Source organism: Fopius arisanus, unplaced genomic scaffold (genome assembly GCF_000806365.1).
Source record: "Fopius arisanus strain USDA-PBARC FA_bdor unplaced genomic scaffold, ASM80636v1 scaffold00308, whole genome shotgun sequence".
Classification (NCBI taxonomy): Eukaryota; Metazoa; Arthropoda; class Insecta; order Hymenoptera; family Braconidae; genus Fopius; species Fopius arisanus.
The window spans coordinates 38270-49464 of NW_011888047.1; the positions used below are offsets into that span (position 1 = coordinate 38270).

Sequence of the window (11195 nt, forward strand, 5' to 3'; positions counted from 1 at the left end):
TAGAGTTCATAATAACTGTATTGGAAAAATATTACAAGAAACTTCTCTCATTAGAAAATATTGAATGAAAGAAAAAATCTTTGTAATTTTTCAGAAATTTTTCAGAATTGCCACATTCTTTCTTTTGATTTCGGAATAGAGTTGAATAGTTCTAGCATTTCCTTCAATTATTCAATTTTCTCATCACTCAACAAAATACAGTAATATTCTATGATAACTTTAGCATAAATTGATTTCAAGATCAAAAAAGGATTATCATGTACATGAGGAATTCAACAGGATTTTGCAACAGAACTGACCACTTCACATGTGAAGAAGCGGCATGGTGTAGATTTTTTCATCATTCATCTCGCTGATATCCAACCTAACCATTTTCTGCTCTATCTTCCCCAGGTCACATGTCATTTTTACTGAATGCTTCCTCGTTACATTCCACATTTTTAATGCAGCAGAGTCACAGGGATAGGTGAAAAGTGACCTCACAATTCGCAGTGTCGTACCACTTACTTGAATGTACCTGGTGTCTTTATCCGGTGGTATATACATCTCATTTATCTCCAAAATAGTGTCATTGGCTAGCAAGACCGTATTATCTGGAGATTTTGCCGTCAAATTTCCCCGCTATACCGTACACGTTTAATAGGTGTTCGACCTAAATGATCTGTTTTTAATTGCCTCAGTATGTGTATTTTTGATGGCACAGTAGGTCTTTTACCATGAACAAAGAAAATTTCTCCTAAACGTCTGCAGACTTGACTGAGAGGACGATTACCACTACGTAAAAGTTTCTTCATTTTTCCGAGGGCGTTTTCAAACGGAAAAGCAGTGACTATAGAAAGAGGACATTTCATATGTTTTACATCATCTGGTAAATGTAGGAGATTATGAACATTGTTTACCATGAATGATCGTCCATACAAACTAGCTGCAGTTTCCACGAATATTTTGAGGAATTCCTTCGCATGTCGCCAATACTTCGCGGCCAATTTCTGTGCGCATAAAATGTGACAAGCAGTGTGGAAGAGAAGAAAATGTTTATATGTTGCTTCTGATAAAATTTTCTTGAAAATGACAGGTCCCGCATACAATAATAGAAATCGAAACTCTACGGCTTTGAATTTATCAATATCGGACAGAGATCTGGTAGTACGTTGAAATTCAGCAGGTATTTGGCGTTGTAAATGAATCAGAAGTGTAGATAAAAGGTTTTTAGAATTGTGACTCAGTCTTATGGTAATGAGCTTCGAATGTAACCAAAATTCTTAAATTTTTTTCATTACTCCCAAACAGCACAAATGCATGAAATCGAGTAAGAAACATGAAATCATATTTATTGGAGGATCGAGGAGTAGAAGAGGCAGGGTTGCCAGATGGCGATTTTTTCCAAAAATTGTTTTTGGTTTTTCAAGAATAGGATAGATGATAGCAAGCGTCGAATTAGATATCAACTAGGCCATTTCAAAAGTGTCAATCATTCGCGTTATCGGCTGGACTTGCTTGATTGGGATTGTTTAAAATCAAAAAAACATTTTCAAAAAATTCGCCATCTGGCAACTCTGAGAAGAGGTGATGTTCCTTTATGATGGCCGTCATCATCCTTTTGGCGAAAAGATTCATCAGTTCGAGGACCAGCATCCACTTCAGTGTATATAGTACGTCCTTCTTCTCTGATTCCACGTATAGTGCATCTTTCGCATGACCAGAAACCTCCATGTCCTTTCACACATTTCAGCAGGGCGCGTGCTGGAGTGTCACACACAAACGCTTTTACGCAGACTTGATATGTTAGATGTCCAATTTGAAGTCCATTTCTATGCAAAACATTTAATTCGCAAATGAAGTCATCGAGAAATGCCTGTACGTTATCTGGTTTCTGATTTCCACAGTAAATCGCCAAAGGAAACGGCTTATATACATCTTCATCATTATGAATTTTGCACAGAATCGGCCAGAACTGCTTCGAACTAGATTTATATAACTGTAACCCATCAACATTGATTATCAAGTGAATCAATTTATCTTCGTGCAGTTTCGGAGCAATAATGTTTTTTAAATTTTCACTCAAGCCAAAGTAAACTAGTTCACTCTTCAATTGCTCATTGAACTTTTGGATTCTGTAGTTAATTTTGTTAGTTCCCAAGAATGTTTTCGCACACTTCGGAAGGTCAGGCAGTAATCGAGTTCGAAGAATAGCGATTAAAGATTCAATACGCCTATGGGGGAGAGGAGGATCCTCCAGAAGACACCAACACCGGAGATCCTCAATTTCGTTGTACTCTTGAATGTCTGAAAACTCTTCGTACTCATCTTCATCAACACTAGCTTCACGAATAAAACGCACGTCATCGTGATACTCCAAATCTGATTCTGTAGAATTGGGACGATGCGAAACTTCAGACTCGTAGTTCTCGTTTTCATTTAAATTTGGGGTTATGTTTGACGTGTCACTCAGGTATACGATATTCATCGGAGAAATTTCATCGCAATCTAACTCTTCGTCAGAGCTATTCAAATTATGAGATTGTTCTAATGTCGATACTTTAGTTGAATCATCGTCTAAAGATCTCGAAGATGATATTTCACTGACACTCTGATTTCCAGCAATTCTCAATCTTTTATTTTGGCGATATTTTTGACTCCGTAAACGAGAAAGTTCCCTTGCACAGAGATTGCGTTTACCTTTATCATCCATAATTTTATGAATACACAGGAGATGATGAAGGCACTAATTTATATCACAAAGATGAACATTTAATATGAAATCCAAAGTGTAGACACATGGGCAGACTGTACTCTATACAAAACTAATTGCAATGAAAGATTGCTTCGGTAATCTTCGTGCGAAACAGCCGAAAAAGCACGAATTGAGAATATAGGTCAAACCCCACGATAGCCCGATTGCCCCCTGATCAGGTATTCCAACGCTTAACCGCGGCAGGGTACCCTGCTCATCGTTAAACAATGACCTGATCGGGTCAAACCCGATAGGGGTTCACCTTATTGTTTCCCCGATAATGCATCTCCCGAGTAATACCTCACCGGGCTACCCCGACAATTTCCAGGTAATGTCCTCAACGGGTTATACCTGATAGGGTTTATCCCGTCCATTTCCCGATGGGGTATCGGTTTGGTAAAACCTGATCAGGGTAACCCTGCATATGCATCACTAGGGCCCGATACGGGGTCGGGTGTCCCCGGCGTAAATTCTACTCGGGAAGATTTGATTGACAGTGGTGCTCATTGTTATTGGCATATCCCGTAGTTTAAATGATCTGGAAAATTTGAAATTTATTGAGGATCTAGATGATATGTCTAGGATTTCTACACAAACATTTATTGTTTTGAGTCTTAATTTTTTTTATGAACAAAAACAAATTCATTCTGCCAATTTTTATTTTTTAATTGAATGGGAAGGTACAGAGACCTCCATTTGAGGAAATATCGTTCACCCCTTCATCCAATTGGTACTTTTTCAAATTAATGTGGATAACATTTTTTTTTTAAGAGATAAAATTCGGAAAAACCTAAAAACTAAAATTTGACCAATAGCTCACACTATAGTGGTGTGGACTCTTAAACTTTGGAGGAATATTTCTCACCCCTGTATCGAGTTTATACACTTTTTTTAATGGATTCGGATAAGAAATTTTATTGTTGTATTAATTATAAGAAAAAAATGAAAAAGAAGAGTGAAAATTCTAATTTGCGCCTTAACTCGAGCTATGGGTGTAGACCCCTTACCTTTCATAGAAGCCCAACGAAGCCAAAAAAATTGATATTGCAATTAATTTTCAAAAATGTACCGACTCGCTCGAGGGGCAAAAATTATTTGTTCAAATTTTCGGGGTCCACATCCCACCATAGCTCAAATTATGGGCCAAATGAGAATTTTCACTCTTCTTTTTCATTTTTTTCATTAAATTTCAAATTTCCCCGATCATTTCAACTACGGGGTATGCTAATAACAATGAGAACCACTGACAATCGAATCTTACGCCAGCGGATCTTCCGCTAGTTCATCATGATTGTAAGACTCGTCAGTTTGGAAAGCGTAGAGTGTAAGCGAATTCACTGAAATTCTCTCTGCGCAGGACTTCTGAATATTATACATCCGCTGTGCTCTATACTAACTTTTCATGGCCTGCTCAACCGCCTTGAAATTAGGTATTTTTGTCACTGCTACTTCGAAAAATGGCACAATTCGGCACACGCTGAAAGCAACATAAATAACAAAATATATCGTTCGGATGAACGTGCAACGGGGTGTTTTAACTCATATGATCAACTTCACACTCGTTACTATCCCGTCGGACTTGTATCGAAATATACTATTTCATCACAAGACTGACCATACTTTTCCGACGAGTGTGCAGGGTGTAGACTGAGATGAAACCAAGGAATGGAACCACATGAGTCAGAAAACTTGTTTTCGGCCGAGTGACAAATTTAATTGTTCGTCACAATGTCCGGAGACACCGTTTGACCGGCACGAGGTCTTCATGATATAAGATTTTCGAGATGGTGTGATGAAAAATCCGCTTCGCTCTAAAATATCATCGTACATCTTCTAATTTCTGTTGTTTGTACTCTAACAGTGCGCATATGAATTATTTCCTAGGTTGATGCAGTTCGTTGCAGGGAGGAGGAGACGGTGCAACCAGGTAGATCGAGCATTTATGCTAACGATCAATTTGCAGAACAGAGTGCGCTATTTGCACACATTGAACTGGAAAAAATTCGAAAAATTATTACTGACGATTTTTGGGGAAATGACGTTCTTAACTATAACCATAAAAATGGATCAATGCTCGATAAATATAGGGACAGAATTGTTAAACCTATAGTGGGAAAGTGCTTGATGATTTCTAAGGCAGGGTACGACATTAGAATATTTTACGAAACGAGTGAATCGCATGACGAATTGAAAATATTGAAAAAGATTTTTTATTACTCTTAGATGGAGCAGCCCTCATTATAAAACTATTGCTGATAACATCTGTAAAATTTTGATTAATGAGAACGGAAAACATTACTACGAGGAGCCCGTGGAGAAAGCCAAGTCCTCAGCAGGGGAACCACAGGAAGCTTCAGGCAAAGTGCCGACAAAATGTCGTAACACTTTGGGAGAACATCATCAGATGCTTGATTTAAAGGTTTCAAGGAAACGACCAAATCAGGATAATCAGCCGGCAGCTAAAAGGGTCAAAATTGATGGTAGGTTTTCTTAACAAAACATTGGTTATTTTATTTAGAATTGTTCCACTCGCCTGCACGGAAAGTTCGTATTTTGTTCCCTGATCAGCGGGAGGAAAGTGAGTACTTTCCACCCGAGGACGGTAGCGCTCACTTTCCACCCCCTCATCAGGGAGCAAAGTACGAACTTTCCGTGCAGGTGTGTTGAAAACCGAAATTTTACTTCATAGGGATTGTTTTTTTGTTTTTCAGAGGAATCTGAGGACGTTGCAGAAGCCTAGCGGTGGTTATTGGATCACCAGGGCCCTGTAGAAGATGTAATACCACGATGGAAAATCACTGCTTCTCGACGTCGAAAGTGGCTTCGTGAAAATAAAAAACCTCAAGTTGAGGAGGTTTTTAACAATTGGCCTATTTTGAAGTCCCCAATTGCTGGCGATTTAATAAAAATTGATTTTGATGACGTACATTTCACTGATATTGTACTCACAGAAGAGAGATGGGAACAAGTTTGGTCGGTCATTCACGACAGCAAACCTTTGAAAAAAACTGATGCTGTTGGCATTGATTTGGAGAAAAGAATTAGTGATCCTGTGGTAACAAAAGGTAAGTCATTCCCTTATCAATCTCCTATGTATATATATTTGAAAACAACGACAACATTTTCATCCTTATATTATTTTTATTGCAATTGTTAAGCAGCGGAATGGAGTTCATTTTTCACGCATTACTGGAAATTAGATGATCAATTCAATAATTATTATGATGCTCTTACAGATGGCCAGGTGGTCGCCCAATTGTTAACGCTTCCTCATCTCATCACCCAGAGAGGAGCAACGACAAAAAATGAAGGAGGGCAGGGGCGATCCATTCCTGAAGTGAAAGATTCATTTATTTATGTTGTTTCCGTAAGTTATGATGAATAGAACTTGAACATTGTTTGAGTCGAATTTCAATGTATCTCAGAAGATTGATGAAGAACAACTCGTAGATTGTCTAATATCTTTCCCAAGGCTTCACCAATTAAGAAATTTAAGTAATTTTTAATTATTTCTTGAATGAAAATTTTTCATCGAAAATGAATATTCTTAAATTGAAATTTGACATATTTGCAAGTTATAAAATTCATAATAAGGCATGACAATATTCATGTTTCACTCTCTGAAAATTTGTTGAGAACGTTTCGAAACGTTGAGAAATCTGGGAAAATCATGACAACTCCACCGTCAGTTTTTGGGGTCATTGGCTCCGAAAAACGTGATCTAACAAAGGGAAACGAGATTTGAATCGCAGTTTATCCGACATAATGACGAAAAATAGTTTTCCCGCGGGCAGCGGTGGAGCTTTTTCAGCATAATGGTTCAAAAAGAAGTGTTTCAAAGAGTTGCTTTTCGCATAGCGTGATGAAAAATATCCCCAGTGGAAATTTCGTATAGGGTGTCCGGGTCTAAATCAGTCATCGATCCAGTGCAGGTCAGGATTTATACCTATATATATCAACCGCATTTTTCCACCCTCACTCCCCTATTTTCAAGATGGCCGACAAGGTCAGTAAAAAATATATCTACAGGTATCTATATATTGATTCAGGGGATGATTCGGAGTCAATTAGTACCTATAAATATCGATCTAATTTTTCTACCCTACAGCGCCATTTCCAAGGTGGCCGACGGGGTGATAAATAAATGTTTCTACAGGTGTATGTAGATCGATTCAAGGGATGATTATACGGATTCGCGATGTCAGATGAGTGCATTAGAAAAAAATGACGATAGGAGGGTAAACGGAGTGCATTGGAAAAAATGGAAGTTTGAGGGTGCGATGAGTGCGTCAAGGTGTAATGGCGGTCAATGGTGGGATGAGTACATGGGAAAAATGTGGGTTAACGGCGGGATGAGTGCATGGGAAAAGATCAAGGATTGAGGCTTGCATCAGTGTGTCAGGGTCAAATGGAAGCTGATGGAAGCTGATGGTGCATGAAAAAAAAATGACGGGTTGAGGCTGGGATGAACGTGTCAGTGTAAAATCGCAGGTGTAGGCTAGGATGAGTGTGTCAGGGAGTAATGAGGGTTGAGGCTGGGATGAGTGTGTCAGGGTGAAATGGGGGGTTGAGGCTGGGATGAGTGTGTCAGGGTGAACTGGGGTTTGCTGATGGGATGAGTGTGCCAGGGTGAAAGTGGGTTCATGGTGGTATGAGTGCATGGAGAAAAATGGGGGCTTGAGGGTGGGATGAGTATGTCATGATGAAATGGAGGGTGAAGGAGGGATGAGTGCATTGGAAACAATGGGGGTTGAGGGTGGAATGAGTGTTTCATATCGTTCAGCAATTATGCTCTACCTTTGTCCCCAATTTATTTTCTGATTTTACTCTACTGCAAGGTTTTCAGCTGCTGACACCGGGAGTGAAGAGCTGGAAGGGAGGCTGTCAGTGGTTAATTTATGGTTTTCTACCTTGCACTCATCACAGGCACCCTGAACTCACTCTTTCTTTTTCCAACAAGTTGTTCCTACATGCATTCACTACGGGGAGGGATATATCAAAGATACCACGATTGTCCAGAGCTGGTTTTCGTTGTATTTTATCATGTAAATGATATAAAGATGCGAATAGAAAGCGGATGCATCCAACCGGCGTAACGGGTGTTACAAAAGAGAAAAAAAAGGGGGGTGCACGTCCGCAACAGGGGGGGAGGGTCGGCCCGGGGTTGGTTTTAGGGGAGACGTCTGCAGTCAGGACAAGACGCCACGTCTACTCCCCAGCGGCCACTGAAGTAGCAACGACGAGCCATGACTGGGCATTCCTTAGCCCAGTGGTCGCCGTTGCACCTCCTGCATCCACTGAAGAGCAGTGGGGACTGTGGGGGGATGAGGGAGGTTTGTGGGTAGCCGGGGGGTCGCCTGACTGTTTTGGGGTTGGAGCTATTGGGGGAATGGTAAGAGCTGGGTCTAAGGGATGCGGAGGGACATCAGGGCCGGGGCAGGTGAGGATCGGCGTGGGGAATGGGGTAGGACGAGGACAGGTCTTGGGGGGAGAGGGCTGCGGCGTTGGGTAGGCGAGGTCTGGATGGGAGTGGGTGTGGAACTCTGGGTGGTCATGGGTGTTGGGGGTGTGGTTGTTGGGCGTCGGGTGGAGGCTGTTGGTCGAATCTGCAGGGGAAGTAGGGCGGGGGTGCTGATGAGGTCTTTAAGGGAGCGGTTGGGAGTCTGGGGGGCCGTCTCAAAGTCGTCGTCTGAGTCGAGTGGCGATGGGGAGTTGGTCGAGGGGGTTGTCGCGTGCGGTAGGGGGGCGTCGCAGGGGTCGACCTCGTCGTCGTCTAGGAGGGGTGTCGTCAGGGGCTTGTGGGGGGGTTTCTCCTGGGGCGGTTTCTGGGGCTGGTCCTGCGGTTTTTCTTGGGGCTTCTTCGGTGGTTCCGCCTGGGCTCTCCACCTCTCCTGCTTGGTCTCGTACCTGGCCTGGGCCAGCATCTCCTCCTGTGCTCTCCAGGCCGCTGAGGGGTATGATGGTGGTGGAGCTTCCTCGCCTAGGGGGAGTGAGTATATCCCCCTTCCATAGGGGACTCTTCCACTGGTCGACATCTGAAAAGGGTCGAAGGTGGTAGGGTCCCAGGTCGGTAATATGTATCTGGTGTATCCTATTGCCTCGGGGGTCTTCGAGGTCATATAGGCTAGGAGAAATTATGTTAACAATTTGATAGGGGCCGTCGTATTTTGGGGCTAATTTTGCGGCGAAATGCTGGGCTGCTTGTGATAGGGGTCGGTGCCTTCTCAATACTAATTGACCCACCCGAAAAATTTCATCGTATCGGCCTTCGTCATAATGTCCGGCTTGTTTCGCGAAAGGTTCGCCCATGTATTTTCTAGCAAGCGGCGACAGTAGCCACGCGGGTGGTGTGTGACTCCGGCGATCACCCAAGCTAAGCAACGCTCAGTTGGGTTAGTACTTGGATGGGTGCCCGCTTAGTCACACCCATCGGCGTGTAGACTGCCGCCGTCAGGCACGGGTGCGGAGAGCTGGTGTGTTCACCGAGTCAGTGTGACTGATGAACACAACAGAATCCCCGCAGTACCGGCCGGCTGCGCTACTGAGGTTTTACATGGTTTCCCTCAGTACACGCCACATGGGCGCAGTACAGAAAGTCGGCCCATGCTACCGCAAAAATAATGAGAGGATAGTAGGAGAGGCTAATGAGAGGATAGTAGGAGAGGCTAAAGGCTAAGACGAAGGGGCGCCTATCCAACCATGGTAACAATGGTAATAGGAAAAGGAAAAATGTAAAAAAAAAAAAAGTATATATATTTTCTAGCGAGATCGTAAAAGTAATTCATTTTTTCGATTCTCATTTTCCACGGGCCGGTGGGAGCTGGATCAGGGGGATTGGGGGCGCCATTTGGTGATTTGATGAGGGGACTGGGGGGTGGGGGGATGCGACCCATATTGAGAAACGCGGGTGAGACCCCAAGGGAAGAATGGATCGATGTATTCAGGTCAAACGCTAACTCCGGGAGGTGCTGGTCCCAATCGCGATGATTGTCGCCAGCGTAAATACCTATCATGGGTTTGAGTGAGTGATTAATTCTCTCGACGGGGTTGGATTGGGGGTGATAGGGAGGGGTGGTGATGTGGGTAATACCTAATTGGGCTGGGGGTTTCGCGAGTTCTTTTCCTACGAATTCAGTTCCGTTATCGGTGAGGAAAAACTGCGGTTTTCCCCAGCGTAAAATCACTGTCTCATACAATACTTTCCAGATGTTCTTGGCGTTGGCCTTCCGAAGGGGTTTAATCTCGATGTACCGGGTGAACACATCTTCTAACACGAGGAGGTAACGGTATTGATTCCTGCTAGGAGGGAATGGGCCCATAATGTCGCCCGCGACGGTGGGCCAGGGCTCGGAGGTCGTTCGCTCGCGCATCAACCCTTTGGGACTGGTTTGAATTGACTTATACCGCTGGCATTGTGGACAAGACCTGACAAATTTAGCCACATCGCGATAGATTCCGGGCCAATAAAAATATAGGGCGACGCGGTGATAAGTCTTGTCGATTCCACCATGGGCTGCGTAAGGGCTGTCGTGGGCGTCACGTATCGTCTCGTGTCTCAGTCCCGGGGGTAGAACGGTTTTCCAACGGTTTAGGTCAGGGTTTAGGGGCAAGGGCGAAGGAAGTATAAAACATCATCTTCTACGGTCCAGTCAGGGTATTTGTGGGGGTTGTTAAGTACGTCCAGTTTTTTCTTTTGGTACCATCTGTCCGGGGAGGAAGTAATTAACGCGAGGGCTGTGAGGGCATTGGGGCAAACACGGGAAAGGGCGTCGGGGACGGTGTGGAGGGAACCTTTCCGGTGAACGATGGTCATGTCGTGGTTCTGTAATTCTAATGCCCATCGGGCCACTCGACTGGTGGGATTTTTAAAATTTAACAACCATTTTAAACTTGAGTGCTCTGTTATCACAGTAAATTTCCCCCCTTCGATGTAGGGGCGAAAATTACGCGTGGCCCAGAAGACTGCTAAGCATTCTCTCTCGGTCATAGTGTAGTTACGTTCGGCGGGGGTGAGGACTGTACTAGCATAATAAATGGGTCTGTCCAGTCCAGTCGACGAGTTTGGGTGGGCAGGATCGGATCCAAACTCCGATTCCTGTGTCAACACCGCTCCTATCGCCATGTCACTTGCGTCCGTCTGAAGGGTGATGGGTTTGGAAAAATCGGGGCGGGCTAGGACGGGGGTAGTCGTGAGGGAGGTTTTTAATTTATCGGATGCGGTCTGGTGTTCGTCCGTCCAGGTCCACGTTACATTTTTTCGTATCAATCCGAGCAAGGGGATTTTGTCATCGGAGAGGGAAGGCAAAAATCGAGAATGCCACCCAACCATACCGAGAAATCTCTGCAACTCCTTTACATTCCAAGGGGGTGGTTAATCGGTAATAGGGGCAACTTTATTTGGGTCTGCTTCTAATCCATCGGGGGTCAACAAATATCCAAGAAATTCTAATCGATCGCATAA

At 43.5% G+C, this 11195-nt stretch overlaps 1 protein-coding gene across 1 annotated transcript; it reads right to left on the reverse strand.

The window, feature by feature from the left end:
* Positions 1-8139: 8139 nt before the first annotated feature.
* LOC105272810 (extensin-like) lies at positions 8140-8853 on the reverse strand. Its single transcript, XM_011315035.1, has one exon. It carries the CDS (start codon positions 8851-8853, stop codon positions 8140-8142), a length of 714 nt encoding a protein of 237 aa, XP_011313337.1.
* Positions 8854-11195: the final 2342 nt, after the last annotated feature.